The following is an 18,922-nucleotide window of genomic DNA, read 5'->3' as shown; positions in this document are numbered from 1 at the left end:
TTCAAGTCTTTGGGGCTGCAGCGGGCCGAGGGGGGGGGCCAGCCTGGAGGGGTTGGAAGCGGCCCGGATTTAGAGCGCGAGCTTTTGGCTTTCCTGCAATTTTGTTTGGTTCCTGAGCAAAATGCAAGCCTCCAGCCTCCGCCCGCGCCTCTCCTGGTGCCGCTGGGGAGCCGGCGGAGCTCGTCTCCATGCAAGTGGGTCGGGCTTCGCTCGCGCCTCCCCAGGCGACGCGCCGGCCTCGGCTCCCTCTGCTCCCTGCTCCGTGCCGCCGGCATTGCGGCGTTAGCTGACAGCGGCTTTAATGCAAAGAAGCAAGTGCTTCTGCGTGCCCGTTGCAGGGAGCTTTTTAGACCTCCGTGGCCCGAGGCCAGTTACAGCCGTTTCCTGTCTGTGTTTTGGAGCTCAGGATTGTGGAAAAGGACAGGAAAAGCACGCTCCACGATGCCGGAGCAGCCACCAGGGTCTCTGCCTCAGGGTTTGCGGGGCACGGGGGGCTCCAGCAGCGTGCCGGCATGGGGCTGGGATGCCTCCTTGCGATGGTGGGGCAGCTCCAGGGAGCGTCCCAGGCACCGGTGGGCCCCAGTTTCCCCCTCCAGGGCCCTGTTGCCCCGCGGCTGAGCATGGCGAGGAGACGGAGCAATCCCCCCAGCATGGTGGGGAGCACCGTGCTCACCCAGCTTCATGGCTGGTTACAGGCCAGTGGGGGCTGCGAGCGGCTGGGGCGGGGGGGGGGGGTGGTTCGCACGTCCATCTCTTCCTCAGCATGTCAGACATGTCCCGGGCTGGCACCAGTGAGGTGGGTCCAGCCCAGGGACAGGCGGCGATGGGAGACACCTGCCCGCAGGAGAAGTGCCGATTTATTATTTAGCTGGGGACAGGGAGGAGGCGATGCCAGCCCGTCCCTCCCACGCGGCTCCACCACGCGGCAGTGTCGGGCTGGATCCCTGCACCCTCAGGCACGTGGCCCCGTGCCCTGGTCCCCCTGGGGTCGAGCAGCCCCGGTGAGCAGCTCCTGACCTTTCCTGCGGGATCGGGGGGGGGGGGGAGCCAGGGGTCCTGGACTGGCAGAGCGCCCTCTCCCCATCGCCGTCGGCTTGCAGTCCCCGGAGCCGCAGCGAAGCCGTGGCACTGGGGGCTGCTGCAGGGCCGGGGCATCCCCGGGGAGCTCGCGGGGTCCCCGCCGGCCGTGGCCGCTCCAGGGCCGTGGAGGGCAGCGTCATGCGCTCGGGGACCGGCCACGTGTCGGCTGCGGAGAGGGGAGAGGAAGCGGCAGCGTGAATGGCGGCGGCGCGGGCCGGGGCGCCCGGGCGAGCAGCAGCCGTCCCTGGGGCACCCGCGCGGCTCTGCGCGCCGGGGGCCGCTGCCGGCCAGCCCGGCCAGGATGCGCGTCCCCAGGGAGAGGCCGGAGAGCGGCTCGGGCTCCAAACCTCCGCCTGGAGCAGGAGGCACCTGAGTTTTCGCCCCTCCCCTCCCCCCAGCTTGCTCCTGCCCCAAACTGCCCCCCTCCCCGACGGCTCCAGCTGCGGAGGGGACCCAAAGGAGGCAGCCGCTGCGGGGGCCCCAGCCAGCGTGTTTGTGCCCAAAACTCCTCCTCGGGTTGCCAGGTTGCAACCAAACCTTGGGTGCTGGCTCCCTCCGGTGCCAGCTCCCAGCAGCTCCTCTCCCTGGCAGTGCTGGATCCTTGCTGGGTCCCTCCAAGCAGCCCACAGCTCAGCCACGGTGCTTGTGCCCCAGGCAGCCCCAGCCCCGCACGTGCCCGCCCCCCCACCGCCACCACGCACGCACACGCATGTGCAACGCACCCGCGTCGAGGCCCGGGTGCAAGGGGCTGTCGTAGGCCTGCAGGAACTGCTCGGGGCTCCGCAGCTCGGGGCGGGCCAGGAGGCGGCCGACGGCGGCCTCGAAACCCCGCAGCTCCGGGACCTGCTCCGCCAGGTTGTCCGGGAGGCGCGGGGAGCTCTGGAAGGAGCGGCGAGCCGGGCCGGCTCAGGCGTTCCCGGCCGGCCGTGCAGGTGGCACCAAAAAGCACCAGTCCTGCGGGCTCTCGCGGAGCCCCCAAAGCCCGCGGCAGCGGGCGCTGCTTCGGCGGGCGGCGCAGCGCCGTGGGGCGAGGGGCCAGAGCCGCCGGCCTCACCTCGGGGCGGCGCAGCAGGAGCGTGCCGAGTCGCAGCAGCGCGGCGAGGCAGCGGCGCGCGAGGCCCTCGAGGGGCTCGGCACCGTCCCCCGCCGGCCCGGCCGACGCGCCCGCGCTCGGCGCCTCGCAGCTCCACCGCCGGAAGAGCCGCGCGGGGACGTTGTGCGACAGCACCAGGATCTTGGGGTCCGCGACGAGGGGCCTGCGGTGGGGCAGGGGAGAGCTAAGCAGCTGCCCCCCCGCCCCCAGCCCCTGGCCCCGTGCGCGGCCGGGGCCGCGGTGCTCCCCGAGCTGCTCTCCGGGAGCGCCCAGCTGCCGGCTCCCGCCGGGCTGCAGCTCCCGGGGCCCCGGCACCTGCGTCCTTGCTGCCGCGCGTCCCGCAGGTCCCGCAGCACGGAGACCAGCACGTCGCCGGAGGCCTGCGCCGGGGAGAGGGGGCTGAGCTGGCTCTTCCCGCAGCGCCTGCGGCTGGAGGCGAGCGTCTGCGCCCGCCTGCTCCGGGGCACGGCGAGGGACCACCGCATCGCCCCGCGCGCCGTGTGCCGTGGCCAGGCCCCTGCGCCGCCGCGAGGGCCTACCTCGAGCACGTGGGCCACGCAGGAGGGGTACAGCAGCAGCAGCCCCGTGACAGCTTCGCCGTGGTAGTAGCGCTGCAAGCGCTGGAAGAGCTGGTCCCAGTAGCCTGCAGAGCACCCGGCGTCACCCAGCGCCTCGGCACCTGCCCGGCCGCCGACCAGGTGCTCACGGGAAGGGCGGGAGCAGCCCACCTGCCAGCTCGCGCTTGTCCGCGAGCTCCGGGGAGCTCCTCGCCACGAAGATCAACCTGTGCAGCAGGGCTTTCTGGCAGGGAGAGAAGGGTGGGAGCTGGGGCAGGGCGCGCGTGGGCATTTGTCCAGCCCCACTGCGGTGGCGAGGCGTGTGGGGAGGAGCAGGGGGTGGGCTGCCCCCCTCCCCCCCACCTGTGACCCCATGCATCGCCAAGCCTGGTGCAGGGCCACCACTCAGCACGTCCTGCAGCAGCACGTAGAGGCTGCGGGGCTCCACCAGCTTGGTGCCCCCCCCGCCAAGGACACGTTAAGCCCCGGGGTGCCAGGGGCCCCTCTCCTACCTGCCCTGCGCCGCTGCCCGCCAGCCCCCCGCTCGCCCGCCGCCGCAGCACCCACTGCAGCAGGTTGGTGCGGTCGAGCTGGGGGAGCAGGTCCCCGGGTCTCCTGCGCGGCTCCGGCGCGCGCCCGGCTCGCTTCGCCATCGGGGCGGAGGCGGACGCCCGGGGCTCCCGGCTGCGCCCCCGGCCCCACGCCGCCGCACCGCGTCGCGGCAGCTCGGCGCCCGCTTTGTTTGCTGCCCGCGGAAAGTTGCTCTGGCAACGAGGCAGCGAGCGAGCCCTGCTTTCCCGAGGCCTTGGCCGGGTTCCCACGGCTCAGGCTCACCCCACCCCGTGCTCCAGCAGCGCCCAGATCACCACCACCACCAGCGGTGCCGCGTCCCGTGGCCCCCCCCCGCCACGCGGGACGCCGGCGAGGAATCCCTGCCCGCTCCCGCGTCACCTGCTTTGCCGGGTGCCCTTGGCTCTGCGCCTCCCAAACACACACACACGTGTGTGCGCACACGCGTGTGCCCTGTGGCTGCCCCCCACCCACCCACCCAGCCACCGGGGGTGCGGACAGGGGTGCGAGCTGGCACGAGGCAGCGCGGGGGCCCGGCCGCCACGGGAAGGGCACCGCGGCACCACGGTGGGCGCGCAGGGCTGCCATGCCCCGCGCCAGTCCCTCGCTGCGCAGCGCTGTCATGGCCTTGGCTGTCACCAGCGGTGGCACGGTGAGGAGCGGGGAATGTTGGGCCTTGGAGAGAGACTGGCAGCACACACGGGAGCCTGAGGGCAGCTGGTGCCTCCGCCTCCATTTCTTCCACCTCCAACTCAACCTCACCTCCACAGCCATCTTCTCCAACCTCACTTCCATTTCTTCCACCTTCACCTCATCCCAGCCTCCTCCACCTTCGTGCCCCCAACCTCACCTCCATCCCAACCCCACCTTCATTTCTGTCCCAATCCCACCTCCATCTCCCCCACTTTTACCTTAATCCCACTTCCACCTCCCTCTCCAGATTCCTCCCACTCAATTCTACCTCTGCTTCCTTCACCTCCATCTCCTCCACATTCACCTTTCCCAACCCCATCTCCACCACTTCCATCTCTTCTGTCCTCATCTCCTCCATGCCCACCTCAACTATACCTCTACATTTGTGTCCTCCAGCTCCACCTCAGCCTCCTGCTGTGGCTGCACCAAAAGCCACGTTATCTTCAGGCTCCCTCTCCTCTCTACCCCAGCTGGCCCAGTGTGCATGGCTCACCTTGTTCAGTGGGACATGGCACTATGGCTCTGGTTGCTCCTGGTGCCACCACCTGCCCTGGGGGAAGGGTCTCATACCACGCACCAAGGGACCAATGGGAAGGCAGGAGCCAGCCACTGCTGACCCCCTAGCCACATTGCAGCTGGCCTCCCCGCCACCAAACCCCACTGCACGCTCTATGTTGTTGGGCACCTCAACTCGCAGGTGTGTGAAGGGGAACGTGGAGGGGCCGTGGTTGCTCCCCGCAGCACCAGGGCTGCAGAGCTCACTGGGGTGCCGGTAAGCCCAAATCCTGCCCTGCAGGCGCAGCTGGGCTTTCACACGGGCCATCCTCGCCCTGTCGACAGAGAAGAGCCTGTGCCAGCGACGCCGATGCCAAAGCCGAGTGCTGTCCCACGCCCCGATCCCCAGGCCCAGCCCGTGTCCGGGACGGACAGCGCAGGGAGCCCTTCCCGCCCTGGGGCAGGTGGGCAGCCCCGGGCAGCGGCCCCAGGAGCACACCAGGCGCCCCCGCCGCACGCACACACTCACACACGCACCCCTCAACGCCTTTCACGGGCCTTTAATAGAAAGAGCTGCAAAAAGTGGAGGGCTGCGGCCCGCAGGCGCCCCGCGTACAAAAGCTGGGTAGAAGAATCGCTTATTGCATAGACCTCGGTGTGGGAACGATCCCCTCGCGCAACCCCGCTGTACCAAAATAGCCGCCTTTTGGAAAACAAAAAGCGTCTCTGGATAAAACTCTGCTATATAATAAATACTCTCCCTCCGGCTATCCCTCTCCCCCCTCGGCCCCTGCGAGCCCCCACCCGCGCTGTGCGCGGTCCCTATTAAGGCATGGATTGGAAATGGAGCACCGGTCTACGTGTCCGCGTGGCCCAGCGGCCGTGGTGTCACCCAGGGGCCATCCTGGTGTCCAGTGGTCATGGCAGTCCCTGGGGCCTTGGTGGCACCCAGGGGCCATAGCAGCACCCAGCAGTCATCATGGTGCCCAAGGGCCACGGTGGTGGCCAGCAGCCATCATGGTACCTAGGGGGCCACTGTGGTGCCCAGTGGTCACCATGGCATCCAGGGACCATGGCGGTGGCCAGTGACCATTGTCATGCCCAGCAGCCATCATGGCAGTGCCCAGTGGCCATCATGGTAGTATCCAGGGGCCATGGTGGTGCCCAGCAGCCATGGTGGTGTCCAGGAGCCATCATAGCGACCTCCAGGGACCATGGTGGCATACAGGGGCCAACACAGCCATGTCCAAGGGTCATGGTGGTGCTCAGCAGCCATAGAGGCATCCAGGAGCCACCATGGCAGCATCCAAGGTCCACGGTGGTGCCCAGCAGCCACCGTGGTGGTATCCAGGAACCATCATGGTGGTGTCCAGCAGGATGGCAACATCCAGGGGCCATCACAACGGCGTTCAGGGGCCATCACGGTGCCCAGCAGTCATGGTGGCATGCAGGGGCCATCACAGCAGCGTCCAGGGGCCATGGCGGTGCCTCAGAAGCTGGATTCGGGCACGGCTCCCCTGCGGCCCAGCGAGGCGCTGTGGTAGCGGGGCCGGGGGCCGCCGGGGGGCCGCCGGGCGGGCAGCAGCCCCTCGCCGCTGGGACCCAGTGAGGCCGAGCGCCGGAGGCCAGCGCCTGCCGGCAGCGTGCGGCCCGCGGGGCGCTCCCGGCCCGGCAGCAGCCCGGCCCGCGCCGGGGGGCTGCCCCCCGCCGCTGGGGCGCCCGCCATGAGGGGCACGATGGAGGCCTGGGTGAAGCGGGGCCGGCGCCCCGACTCCAGGTAGGCCACCAGCTCGCCGGAGAGGCCGGGCGCCCGCTCCCGGGGGGCAACGGAGTGGCGCGGTGGCGTGACACCGGTGGCACGGCACGGCTCGGCCCCGGCCTCGAAGCCTCCTGCAAGAGAGGCACGGGGAGGTGGGCACCCGCCGCACCGCCGCCGCCCCCCGCACCCCCCGCCACTCACCTCTCTCCAGGAAGGCGGGCGAGTTGGGGGCGCCGGGCAGCGAGGGGAGGGCGGCCGAGCCCCGCGCCGCCGCGCTCGGCCGTGGGCCGCCGCCGCCCAGCCGCGACACCCAGTGATCGGACAGGGACGAGCTGGTGGAGCCTGCGGGCGGCAAGAGGCCGTGCTGGGGCGCGGGGCGGCCGAGCGCCAGCTGGAGCCCCGCGGCGCCCCGGGCAGGCGCTGCAAGGGGCCAGAGGTACGGGGCTGCGAGTGCTGCTGCGGCGCTGCGGGAGCCGCGTCGGGCTGCGTGTGTGCACACATGCAAGCACGAGTGTTTGCATGCATGCACTTGCGCGTGTGTGCATGCATGATTGCATGTGCGCATACCCACACGCATGCAAGCACGAGTGTTTGTCCTTGCACTTGCATGTGTGTGCAGGCATGATTGCATGTGTCCATACCCACACGCACGTGTGCATGTGTGCATGCACATGGGTGAGTGCACCTGTGCATGCACACATGTGTATGTGCATGCATGACCGTGTGTGTGCATACACGTGTGTGTTGGGGGGGCATGCCTGAGTGCACCAGCTTTGGGCCCAGGAGTGGCGTGGGGGGTGAGGCTGCCATGCTTTGCACGCACGCGTGTGCAAGCATGGCATACGCACGCATGTTTCTGCCACGCCACAGATACCCAGCTGTGCCGCATGACTGCGTGCACCCACATACATGCATGAGTATTTGTGTGCACTCAGCTGTGCTGCATTTCTGCTCTACTGTGCATATACACGTGTGCAAGTACACGCGTGCACAGCCTTCGGTTGTGCTTCATGCATGTGCCAGCCATACTGTTTGTGCATATATATGCATGTACAGGCATGTGCTGTTTGCATGACTGTGTGCACATAAGTCTGCACAGCCAGCTGTGCTCTGTGACTGTGCATGTGTGTGCATGCACCATCGTCTGCATGAGTGTGCATGGGCATGCATGCGTGGGCGTGCATTCAGCTGCACTATGTGTGACTGCGTGTATCAGCACGCATATGCTATACTGTGCACGCACATATACGCACACGCGTGCGCTCACCTGTGCTGTGACGCCGTGTTTGTGTGCCGACACTGCACTGTAGGGGCTCGTGCACGCACGACTGTGTATTTGGCTGCGCTGTGTGTGTGCATGCATGATCCTGGGCATGATGCATGCGCAAATGCCTGCACGCACGCACACTCGGCTGTGCTCTGCGCATGCTGGTGTGTGTGCCCAGGGCTCGGACAGCCGCAGGGTGCCAAACCGGCGGCAGGGCGGGTGTGAGAGGCCGGTGTGGCGGTGCAGCGGGCCCTGCTCACCTCTCACAGAGCTGCTGGCCGACCAGGCGGGGATGGCGTTCCGGCGCTGGTAGAAGAGGATGTAGGCGCTGCGGGTGCTCACCTCGTCCTCCTGCACGCCCTCCACCGTGCTGTCGTCGTAGCTGTACCACTGCCCGTCCAGGGAGTTGCAGCAATAGGCTGGGGGCAGCGCAGGTGAGGGCAGACGCCGCCAGCACGAACCCCTCGGGCCACCTCAGGCCTGTGTCCCTTGGGTGCACTGCAGCCCGTCTGCAGCGCCGTCCCGCCCCACGGCACCCCCTTGCAATGCCCCACGTGGCTGCGACTGGGCGCTCACCCGTATAGTGCCCGCCCTGCATGCTGCCGTGGTGGTTGCAGACGGCGTACAGGTCGTAGAGGTAGTCGAGCTGGCAGCTCTCGGGCAGGTACAGCGGGGCCCTCCAGGGCTCCCAGTGGCCCAGCACTTGCTTGCCAGGTGCCTGGCCCCTCTGAGCCACGTGGGGGGCCATGTCGAGCCCCCGCAGCGGGAACCGCACCAGCGTGGTGAGCTTGTGCCGGCGCTCAGCCACCTGGCGGAAGCGCTTGAGGTGGATGATGAGGATATCAGGCAACGTCCAGAGGCTCAGCTTCACCGTGCCCTGCTGGAGCACTTTGCAGTGGGGGCAGCGCCACGCGTCGTCCGGGGCCAGCTGGGGAGACCACGCGCCATGAAGGCGGCTCCGCGCCTGCCCGTCCGCTGCCCGCCGGCACGGCCCCAGCACATCCCTCCTGCCGGCGCTGGCCAGCGCCCCCGTACCTGCTCCTCCTTGGTGTAGAGCTGGAAGCACTCGTCCAGCGTGCAGCTGTGCTGCTGCTGGTGCGCCTGCTGCTGCAGCTTCACGCTCTCCGCATCCTGCACCACCTCCTCCTGGATGCTGCCAAAGAGGCTGCGGGGTGCAATGGGGCGGGGGGGGGGGGACACACAATGCGGAGGGCGCTCAGGAAGGGTGCCCCGGGCACGGGTGGGTGCCTCGAGCACCAGCGGGCCCCCTTGCCCCGTCCTCCGTGCCGCAGAGCGCCGGGGACTCACCGCTCTTTGGTGCTCGTGTCCCACTCCACCGTCAGCTTCACGTGGGGAGGGCCGCCGGGGCCGCCGAGCTGCAGCGCCCTGCGGGGCCGACGGCGCACATCAGTGCCGGACCCGGCCCGGCCTGCCCACCACCCGCCCGAAACGCAGAGCGGGCGGCGCCAAAGACCCGCCGGCCAGACACCCCCGCCAGGCTACCGCGAGGCGGTTGGGCACGATGACACAATGATGGGCGCGATGCTGGCAGCTCCCAGAGGCGGGGGCAACTCAGCCAAGAGCAGCCCAGGCACCCGATTGGCAACGGCACCAACCTTCCCTTACCTGTCCACGGCCGGGTGGCAGAGGGGCCGGGCGTCCTGCGGGGAGAGGTAGCTGCAGGCCACGGAGCCACCAGCCACGCGGATGCGGAACAGGGCTCCGGCGCTCTGCAAGAGAAACAGCTTCGTTCCCAGCACAGTTCGCAGGGGAAAATGGACGCAGTGAAGCATCCACTCGCAATTCTGGATTTAGATGCAAGAATCTGTCTTCATTTTGTACAGGAATTTAATTTTGCGTCCCAAGTGGCTTCCGATTATGATTTAATAAGCTGTAATTTAATTAAAATGCTATCCACTCAGAACAAATATGAAAGGAGATTAACATGCACAAAAATTAATATTACATTTAAAATTCACCCTTTATCCCTGCAGGTCATTGCAACGCTTTAAAAAGTAGATCAAAAGTTTATAATCAAGCCGCAGCCACCTCGGAGATTTTTGTCTCCGTCTCCACAAATAGCAAGACGTGACATTGCCCTTCATGTCGCGCTTCCCCCTTCTCCACCGTGAACAAGACCCAGGTGGAAACCAGTAGTTGTGTCGCGTTGCAAAGGCACGTGAAAGCCTCGCGTGCTCGCAGCCACCAGCCTGCAGGTGCTGGAGAGGAAACGGAGCCGGTGGTGCTGCTACATCGGATTTCCCGCTGGCAGCCTTGCTCCCGCCCAGCAGCACCCACACCCAAACCGTGACCGTCGGCAAACACGTTCGCCAAGGCCACCTTGCCTTGGGGCCAAGAGCGCCATGGGCCATTTGGCATGGTGGGGATGCCCAGCAGGGGACGGGGATGGCCAGGGCTGTGCTGGGCTCCAGTTTGGTGGTGTCCCCTGGCTGCGTTGGGGCTTCATTCTAGCACTTCAAGGCAGTCAGGCTGCTTGGGGACCCACAATGCCCCACAGACGGTGGCAGCTGGGAGCTGAGCAGGGGCACTCAGATGGGAATGGCTTTGCTGTGAGGCTGGGGGCAGTTATCAGCCCAGGGAGGCACCATGAAAACCTGTATGAGCCAGCTTCCACCATGGCCACCCACAGCAACACTGTGGTCACCCATGGGTCCACCACAGCCATGCATGGTGACACTGCAGCCACCCATGGTGACATCTCAGCCACTCACAGCTAAACCACAGCTACCCATAGCAAGACCATTGTCACCACCACAGTCATTCCTGGCTCTACCACAGCTGCCCATGTCTAAACCATGGCCAACCCATGGTGGTCATATAACTGTATCACAGCCACCCCACAGCTCAACCACAACCACTCATGGTTCCATCTACGGCTCCACTACAGTCACCCCACAGCTCCACCACACCCACCTGCGGCAATACTATAGCCATCTATAGCTTCACCACAGCCACCCCACAGCTCCACGACCACTCATGGCACCACCATGGCCATCTACAGCTCCACCATGGCCACCCATGGTGACCCTGTGGCCACCCCATGACTATGTCACAGCCACCTCACAGCTCCACTACAGCCACCCAATAGCCCCATCCCCAGATTGAGAACACCTGGTTCAACATGGGGGCTGAGATGGGACAGACGAGGGCCACCTCCTTCCCACTGGGGCCCCTCAGCCCGGGGCCCGAAGCAGCGCTAACCTGTGGCTGGACCTCGCTCCTCATCAGGTAACGCATTTTGGCCAGTATGCACTGCTGGAGCTGCTCCCAGGAGATGCCTCGGTCCTCTCGCATCACCAGTGGGGGCCCGAACCTGGGCACGAACAGCAACACCTTGGTGAGGGAGGGAAGCCCACGGGGCATCCCCACGGCATCAGGAAGCGAAGAAACACGAATTCCCCGCCAGGCCACACGTTGGGCGCCAGAAGGCAGGGACCCGGCGCAGCCATGACCTGATGCGGGAGCAGAGCGCGACCAGGCCAGCGCGGGCAGCAGACACGCCGAAGCGCCCCGCCGGCTTCAAAGCGCCCACAGCGGCACGCTTGGCATCTCCCCGTGGCCCCCAGCGCCGCCCCCACGCGCCGGGGCCGTCGGCTCGTTGCAGCGCCCACGGCTCGCCGCTCGCCCTGGCCTTTCCAGAGGCGCCCGGCAGCCCAACCAGCCCAGGGAGGGGGCGAGGGCGGGGGTCTCACCACAGCCGCGCACAGGGACGCTCGCGGCATCCCCCACCCCTCCCGCGGCAGCCTCGGCCACGCAGATCAGCCTGGGAGGAGGATGCCGAGCGGGGCCCGGGCTCGCGCGGCGCCGTTCGCAAGCGCGTGTCCAGCACTAGCGAGCCGCCGGCCGTGCCCCGGCGCCCGGGGCGGCAGCGCCGCTGCCGGCGGGGTGGGAGCGGCGCGGCGACGCCAGCGCGGGCGCAAGCGGGCGCGCGTACCTGGCGGCCTGCCGGCCGGCGCCCACCATGTTGCAGAGGAGCAGCAGGACGCGGCCGGCGGCGCCGCGCAGCGGGCGCTCGGAGGAGAGGGCGGCCGGCGGCGGGCGCTGCCCCTCCGGCTCGGCCGCGGGCGGCGAGGACGGCAGGCTCGGCGGGCACCCTGCAAAGGCACGGGGCCGGGAGCGGGGCCGGCCGGGAGCGCCCCGCCGCGCCGGGCCCCGCGGGAGGCGCGGCGGCTGGGGCCGGGGGCTCCCCCGCCGGCCCCCGCGCCCCCCGCCCCCACCTCCGGCCGCCCCCGGTGGAGCGCGGCCGCCCCGGCCAGCCGGACCAGGGAGAGTCATGGCCTCCTGCCGGTCACGGGAAAGCACAGCTGGCTCCAGCCAATCACAGCACAGACACTGTGAGCCTCCCACCAATCACAGGGCAGCACACCCACCTCCCACCAATCACAGCGGAGACACTACCAGCCTTCTACAAATCACAGGGCTGCACACTTGCTTCTGACCAATTGCAAAGCAGTTATTCATCTCCACCAATCACAGTGTAGCACACCTGCCCCCAGCCAATCACAGTCAAGCAAGTGTTCGTCTCCCACCGATCACAGTGCAGCACACCTGCCCCCAGCCAATCGCAGCCAAGCGTTCACCTCCCACCAATCACAGCGCCGCGCACCTCGCGGCCGGGCGCCGGGGCGGTACCTGCGCGGCGGAAGGGGCTGCCGCGGCCGCCGGGCGGCGGGGGCTCGAAGGCGTAGAGGCTGCCGGCCTCGCCGACGGCGCCCACGTCCTCCTCGTCGCGGAGGGAGCGCCGGAAGCCCGCGGCGGACACCTCCGCCAGGATCACCTGCGGGCGCCGCGCGGCGCCGTCAGCGCCCGCCGCTCGGCCCGCCCCGGCCTTCCCCCGCCGCTCCGGCGCTCCCACCTGCTCCGGGGGGATCTTGCCTTCCTGCGCCACCATCTCCCGCAGCTCGGCCACCGTGCCGAAGAGGGGCACGGCCAGGCCCACCCGCAGGAACCGCTGGCTCTTGCGCTGGAAGACCAAGGTGACGTTCAAAGGCCTGCAGAAGACACGGCGCGGGCAGGACGCGTGAGCCAGGCGGCGGCGGCGGCGGCACCAGCGCCCGGCCGGCTCCCCGGCTCCACCGGAGCAGCCCCGGCGGCTAACGCCTTCGCCCCCGACGTCCTTCTCCGGGCCGACGGCTGCGGAGGAGGAGGCGCGGAGCGAGCTCGGAGCGGCGGAGCGGCCAGGGCCGCGGCGGCTCTCCGGCCCCGCGGCGGCTCTCCAGCGCCGCGGCTCACCTCGTCTGGCGCAGGGGGATCGGCAGCGAGACGCACAGGAACGGGTCGAAGGTGTTGCTCTGCCTGCGGCAGTGCGGGCACGTCAGCGAGGACCTGCGAGACGAGAGCTGAGCCAGCTGCCCGCCCCGACAGGCTGTTCACTCTGAAACCCATCGATGGCGCCTGCCGCCACCATTTCTCTGCAGCTCGGCGCCGCTGGGCACCCTCGGCACCACCAGCCCGAGGGCCAGTTTCGCAGCCAACTAAGGCAGAAGGCCCTGGGCGTCCAGGACGGCCGCCGCGGAGCAGGAGCACCTCTCCCCTTTGCTTCCCCGGGACGGAGGCGGCTCCGGCGGCGCCTGCGCCGTGACGCCGTTTCCAGGCTACTCGGAGGAGCCAGTCCCCGGATCCGGCCACGCATGGGGCAGCTCGGCCTACCTCCCCCTCCCGGGGCCGCTGGGGGTGGTTTGGGGGCTTTTTCTTTGGGGGGGGGGAGGACCCGGGCAGGCAGCAAACCCCCCCTCCGGAGCGACCCTGCCCGCTCACCTGTACTGCGCCTGGAAGTGGCTCTGCACGAAGCTCTGCGCGCGGGGAGGCCGGGCGGCCGGCGGGGGGGCGACGCCGACGCCAGCGCCGCCCTCGTCCGCGCCGGGCTGCGGGGAGCAGGCGAGCGCCGTGAGCCGAGGCGGCGGGCGGGCGCTCCGGCGTCCCGGCCGCCCCGCGCCCGGCTTCCCGCGGCGCCTCGAGGAACCGGCGCTGCGAACGCCCCCCCCCCCCCCCCCACCGGACCAGACCAGACCTCAGCCGCTCGCTCCGGGAGCCCGGCACAGCCCCTCCCGGGCGCGGGCTCCCCCCGCACCCCCGCTCTGCTCCGACACGGGCTCCTCGCCCGACTCGGCACCGTCTAAAACCGGACTGATTCACTCCCGCGGCGCCGGCGCAGCCGAATCGCGCCCGAGGCGGCAGGACTTTTGAGAGGATAAAAAAAGTCCCCTCAAGCGGAGGGTGGGAAGCGGGTGAGCGGCGAGGGAGGGCACGAGCCGCGCCGGCGGAGCCGGGGTCGGGAAGGAAAACGCGACGAGCCCCCGAGGGGCCACCAGCTGGGGGGAAGGGGAGAGGGGGGAAAAAAAAAAGAAAAAGAAAAAAAACAACCTCCACGACCAACGCTTGCTGAATCGAGTCACTGCCATCTGCCCGGTGACACGGGTTCAGTGCCCTGGAAAGCTAATGAGCCTTTTGAACACGGCTGGCAAGCAGCCCCTGAAAAGGGCATTGGTGGAGCTAAGGGAGTAACGATACAAAAAAGAAAATAATAATAATAAAAAGGTCGCTCTAGACAGCTGGGAAGGAATCGCCCTGCAAGCGCAATGCCGACGAGGCTGAGGTTGCTCCCTGCAGTTGCTGCAGCCACCCAACGGCGCCCCGGGAGCAGAAGCGGAGCTCGCCGGAGGGGAGGACGCTCGCTCGGGAGCTGGCAACCCGGCGCTCCTCGCCCGGCCGGCCTTCCCGCGCGCCCGCCGCCTCCCTTCCCGCTGGCCTGCGGACGAGCCCCGCGCCGCGGGCGCACCCGGGACCCCGCTCCCCGCCCTCGGCACGGGCCCGATCACGAGCAAGCCGGGCCCCGCTACCGCGCCCTTCCGAGCGCGGGCTTCGGCACCCGCGCAAAACCCTCCTCTCGGGGGCCGTTTCGGCGCTCTATCGCCGGCAGGGCGGCCGCGCGCTCCGCCGGCTCCTTCCAGACCCTGGAGCAAATTACTCCTCGCCTTAAAAATACTCCTCGCCGTGAAGCAGCCCCCACCCGCGGGTAAATCTCGCGTCCTCCAGAGTCGCCGAGCGAGCAGCAGGGACCTGACGCGGCGCGAGGGCCTGCGGCGCGGGAACGCGGCCCAAAGCGAGCCGCGGGCCGGGCTGCGGAGCCGGCCGCCCGGGCGCCGAGCTCCCGCCAGGGCCGGCGTTTCGGAGCGCCCCCCCCCCCAACCCGTCCCGGGGCAAAGCAGCGCCGGCGAGGCCGGCCCCAGCGGCTTCGGGCTCCGCGCGGCGAGGGCGAGCCGGGGCCGCCGCGGGCCACCCACCTCGTCCTGGCGGCGGGGCTTGGGCGCGGGCGAGGAGGAGCCCAGGTCCTCGTGCAGGCGGCCGAGCAGCCAGAGCAGGAACTCGAGGGCGTCGTGCTGCGCGTTGCCCCGGAACTGCGAGCTGTGCTGCGACACGATGCTCTGCAAGGCAAGGTCCCGGCGGCGCCGCTAACGAAGGCCGGCTCGTTAACGCCCGCCCTGCGCCACGGCGGGGCAAAGCTGCTCTTTGCAAAAAGCCCGGCGAGCCCAGGAGAGCCCAGCGCTCCGACCGGGCCAAGCTTGGGGTCTGCGAGGTCCATCAGCCTGGCAGCCCGCAGTCACCTCACTCTCGCGGAGGAAAAGCAAAGAGCTGCTTCCTCAGCTCAGCTGCAAACCTCTGCTTTGCCAGCACTGGAAAAAAATCCTAATCATCCGTGCAATATTTATTTATTTATTTATTTTTTTATCAGCTGATGGGGAAAGCCTGGACCTGCCAGAGTGATGGGTCGCAGCAGCACACTGCAAACCCCTTGGCTTCACCGCCTTCGGCCGCAGCACACGCACGATGCCTCCAAGGGGAAATATCCCGAGCGGAGCCCAAAATCCCCCACAATCCCCATATCAGACCCTGACACTCCTTCCCTGCCTGCCGCCAGCGTTAGGGGTGCCCCACGCCCGGGAGGGCCCGCCGCGCCGGCGAGCGCCCGCACGTAAAACACGCCACGGACTCGGCTCGACAGCCCGCGGGGCTTTGCAGCATCCCGTAAATCCGCCCTGCTCTCACGGGGCTGCAAAAGATCTTACTTTAAAGGCAGATAAAATAAATAAATAAATAAATAATGGAGCTGGAAATTCATGCAACATGCAGATAACCACCCGGAGGGAGGAAATTCAAAGGCTAGAAGTTTTTTTGTTTTTTTTTTTTTTTTTTGCCCTCCTCTTTTCTTTCCACGCTCCGTGCCTAAGCGCAGGTCTGGGAGGAGAAGGTACAGCACAGAAACACTGCGCCCCCTCTTACACGGGCTCCGTGCACGGCTGCAAGGAAAGGAAAGGAGATGAGGAGCCTGCTCCGGCGGGAATCGCCGCCTGCTCCCCGGCGACTGCCCTGCGCAGCCCCCCGCACCGCTCGGCGCGGCAGAGGGAGGGAGGCAAAGCGGTGCGCGGCCCAACATCACCCTGCGGGGAGACAGAGGCAGCGAGAGAGAGGGGGACGTGGCGCTGCGAGCGGCGCCCGTCGCCGAGCTCGCTGGGGCACGTGGGCCGCCACGCCACGCCACGCCACGCCACGCGCGAGCTCCGGCACTGCGCGGGGCGCACTGCTCCACGGCTTCATCGCAGGGCGCAGTCCCGGCCGAGGGCACCGTCGAGGCGGCCGCCCGGGCATCCCGGCGGGATGGGGGTCCGTCGGCGTCGGCGTTGGCGTCGCCCTCCCTGCGGGGGCAGGGCGCAGAGCGCAGGCGACGGCGCGGCCAGCCGGGGCCGTACCTTGAACTCGGCGGAGAGCTGCGGCGTGTAGTCGAGGGTCCAGAGGGCGCGGACGAGGGCGGCGAGGCGGTGGGTGACCTCGGCGCGGGCGCCGCGGGCGCGGTAGCGGCCGAGCGCCAGGAGCTCGGCGAGCGGCGCCGTGTTGCTCAGGCACTGCACCACGGCGTTCATGAAGCACGTGTTGCCGTGGTTGCGCAGCCCCTGCGCGCCCGGCGGCCGCCCGGCCCCGGCCCCGGTCCCGGCCCCGGCCCCGGCCCCGGGGGGCTCCGCCGCGCCCCGCCGCCGCCGCCCCGCTGCCGCCGGGGCCGGGGCCGGGGCCGGGGCCGGAGCCGGGCGCGGGCTGCGCGGCGCCGCGGGCGGCTCGGCGCGCCCGAAGCCGCCCTCGTCGTCCTCGGCGGGGCGGCGGGCGCGGCGCCCCGCGGCCAGGCGCGCCCAGGTGCGGAGCAGCCGCCCCGCCAGGCGGCCCAGCGAGCGCAGCGCGCGGCGCCGCCGGGAGCCCCCCGCCCGCCGCCGCCCCCCGGGGCCGCCCGCCGCCGCCGCCGCGCTCATGCCCGGCGCGGCCCCGCGCCCCGCTGCCGCCCCGCCGCCGCGGCGCTCATGGCCCCGGGCGGGCGCGCTGGGCGCCGCCGCCGCCGCCGGTGCCGGTGCCGGTGCGGGGGCTGCAGCGGCCGGGCGGGCGGTTTTGTGTGCGCGGCTGCCGGCTCCTCCCCCGGGCCGGGCTGCGTTTGGGAGAAGGCAAAGGGAAAGCGACGAGGAGGAGGAGGAGGCGGAGGCGGAGGAGGAGGGAGCGCGGCGCCGAGCCCGGCTGCGCTGCCAGCCGCCGCTCGCGGCCCCGCCGCCGCGTCCCAGCGCCTCTCCCCGGGGTGCTGCGGCGCCGCCCGCGGACGGTGGCGGCGGCGCCGCCGGGGCGATGCTCGGCTCGGCCCCCGTCACGTCAGGGCTTTGGGGCAGCCCCCCGCCTAACAGGGCTTCGCACGAAAGCGCCACGAAACCCAGGTTGCCCCCACCTGGGTTGCCCAGGGCCTGGGGGATTCAGCCGCCTCCGGGTCAGCGTCACCCCTGGCGCGGGAGCTGGCTTTGGGCCTCATTCGGAGGAGCCGAGCCCTCACTGCGGGGACGGGGACAGACCCCGTCTGGTCTGGTGGTGACACCCCCCTGCGCTCACCGCTCCGGTTTTGCTGGCTTTCCCTCCGGTTCCTCCTCCTGCCCCATGCTCCGTCGCCTGCTCCAGCTGGCTGCCGTCACGCGAGCACTGCCATGGCCCCCCCAACTTGACCGAACCCAGCAGCGAAGTGGCCGGCGCAGCCCGGCGCGGTGCTCGGCCTGGCACAGCAGGGCTTTGCTTTTCCAGCAGCAGCCAGGCTGTGAAAAATTCAAAGCCTGGGAAGCAATCGCAGCCGCATGAGAGCCCGGCGCCCACTGGCCTTTGCAAACAGCCCTGGAATTAACTCTGGGCTGGAGCCGCTTTGACAGTTCTGCTCGAAATGATGATATAACATCCCCGAGCGGAGATTGGAAACGGTGCAGCAGGCCAGGCGGGCGAGCGCAGGCGGGGAGCCGCGTCCCCGCAGACACCGCAGCTCTCGCCTCCCTCGTCCCCGCGCCAAGGAGCCCAAACGGGCCGCCCGGCCGCGCTCGGCGGCGCGCGGGGCGAGCGCTCGCTGGCGCGGCCTGGCGAGCCCGGCCCGGGCTGGCTCGCGCGCCCGCTCCCGCCGGCAGGAGCCGACCCTGCGGGGTCCTGGCAGCAAGAGGAGCGGGGCGGGACGGGGAGCTGGCGGGAGCAGAAGGCAGCTCCTCCCGCGCCTGCCTCTGCCGGGCAGGAAACGTTTGCGCAGAAGGAGCCCGCGAGCCGCGGGCCTGGTGGCACCTTGCGGAATGGCCCCGGCGGCCCTCGCGCCGGGCGCGAATCCAATTCCTTCTGAGACGGCAAACTTCACAAGCTGTAAAGCAAAGGCCTGAGCACTCCCCGGGGCTTCGGGCAGCTTCGTGTACCTGCTCCGCGGGGACGGGACACCTCGGCTCTGCTGCAAAGCCTGGTACGAAACCTTAGGAAATGGAAACGGAGATGCACTGAATCATTTGCGCGAGGAGATGGTAATTTTTTCTGTTTGAATTACTTAACAATGGCAGGTTGCGCTGTGGGAAGAACGGAGTTTATCAAATCTTAAAAAAAAAAGAAAAGAAAAAATCTCCTGGCTTGCTTAAAAGAAACCGTTTTGTTGCTTCTCTGCAGCTGATTTTGGCTGGATACCCAAACCCAGCAGCCTTCCACCCGGGCAAAGGCAGCCAGCAATGGCACGAGCCCGGCCACAGCTGAACGCCGAATTACATGGAGCTGGAAATCCAAAGCGGCTTGATAACGAAAGCGAGACAAACCATCAAGAAAAAGAAGAGGGAAGCCAGAAAGCAAGGGAGGCAGGATCCGGACAGAGACAGAGTCAGGTCGGAAGCCAGCAGGTAGCAGCAGCAGGGAGTGAAACCAGGGTGAATTAGAAGGCAAAAAGCGACAAACGCATGAAAGAAAAATAATCCAAAAAGTGATGGGGAAATGGAGTGGAGTCAAAAGCCGTCCGAGCTGGGAAGTGCAACGTGTTAGCTAACGAAGGGGGCTGGCCCGGGGTCCGCGGCAGCCTGGCACGA

General features: G+C 68.7%; 1 protein-coding gene across 1 annotated transcript; it reads right to left on the bottom strand.

The window, feature by feature from the left end:
• Nucleotides 1–5,977: 5,977 nt before the first annotated feature.
• On the bottom strand, nucleotides 5,978–16,513 carry USP43 (ubiquitin specific peptidase 43; the record flags this gene model as incomplete). The annotated part of the gene is made up of 15 exons (XM_062592121.1): nucleotides 5,978–6,378; nucleotides 6,449–6,589; nucleotides 7,775–7,933; nucleotides 8,091–8,442; nucleotides 8,550–8,679; nucleotides 8,823–8,900; nucleotides 9,141–9,244; nucleotides 10,737–10,848; nucleotides 11,470–11,629; nucleotides 12,177–12,312; nucleotides 12,391–12,526; nucleotides 12,768–12,860; nucleotides 13,293–13,399; nucleotides 14,819–14,959; nucleotides 16,283–16,513. Coding segments are annotated over 15 exons (2,481 nt in total), but the record flags the coding sequence as incomplete, so codon positions are not given.
• Nucleotides 16,514–18,922: the final 2,409 nt, after the last annotated feature.

This window comes from Rhea pennata, chromosome 19 (assembly GCF_028389875.1).
Source record: "Rhea pennata isolate bPtePen1 chromosome 19, bPtePen1.pri, whole genome shotgun sequence".
Lineage (NCBI taxonomy): Eukaryota > Metazoa > Chordata > Aves > Rheiformes > Rheidae > Rhea > Rhea pennata.
This window is presented reverse-complemented; position numbering and strand designations above follow the sequence as displayed.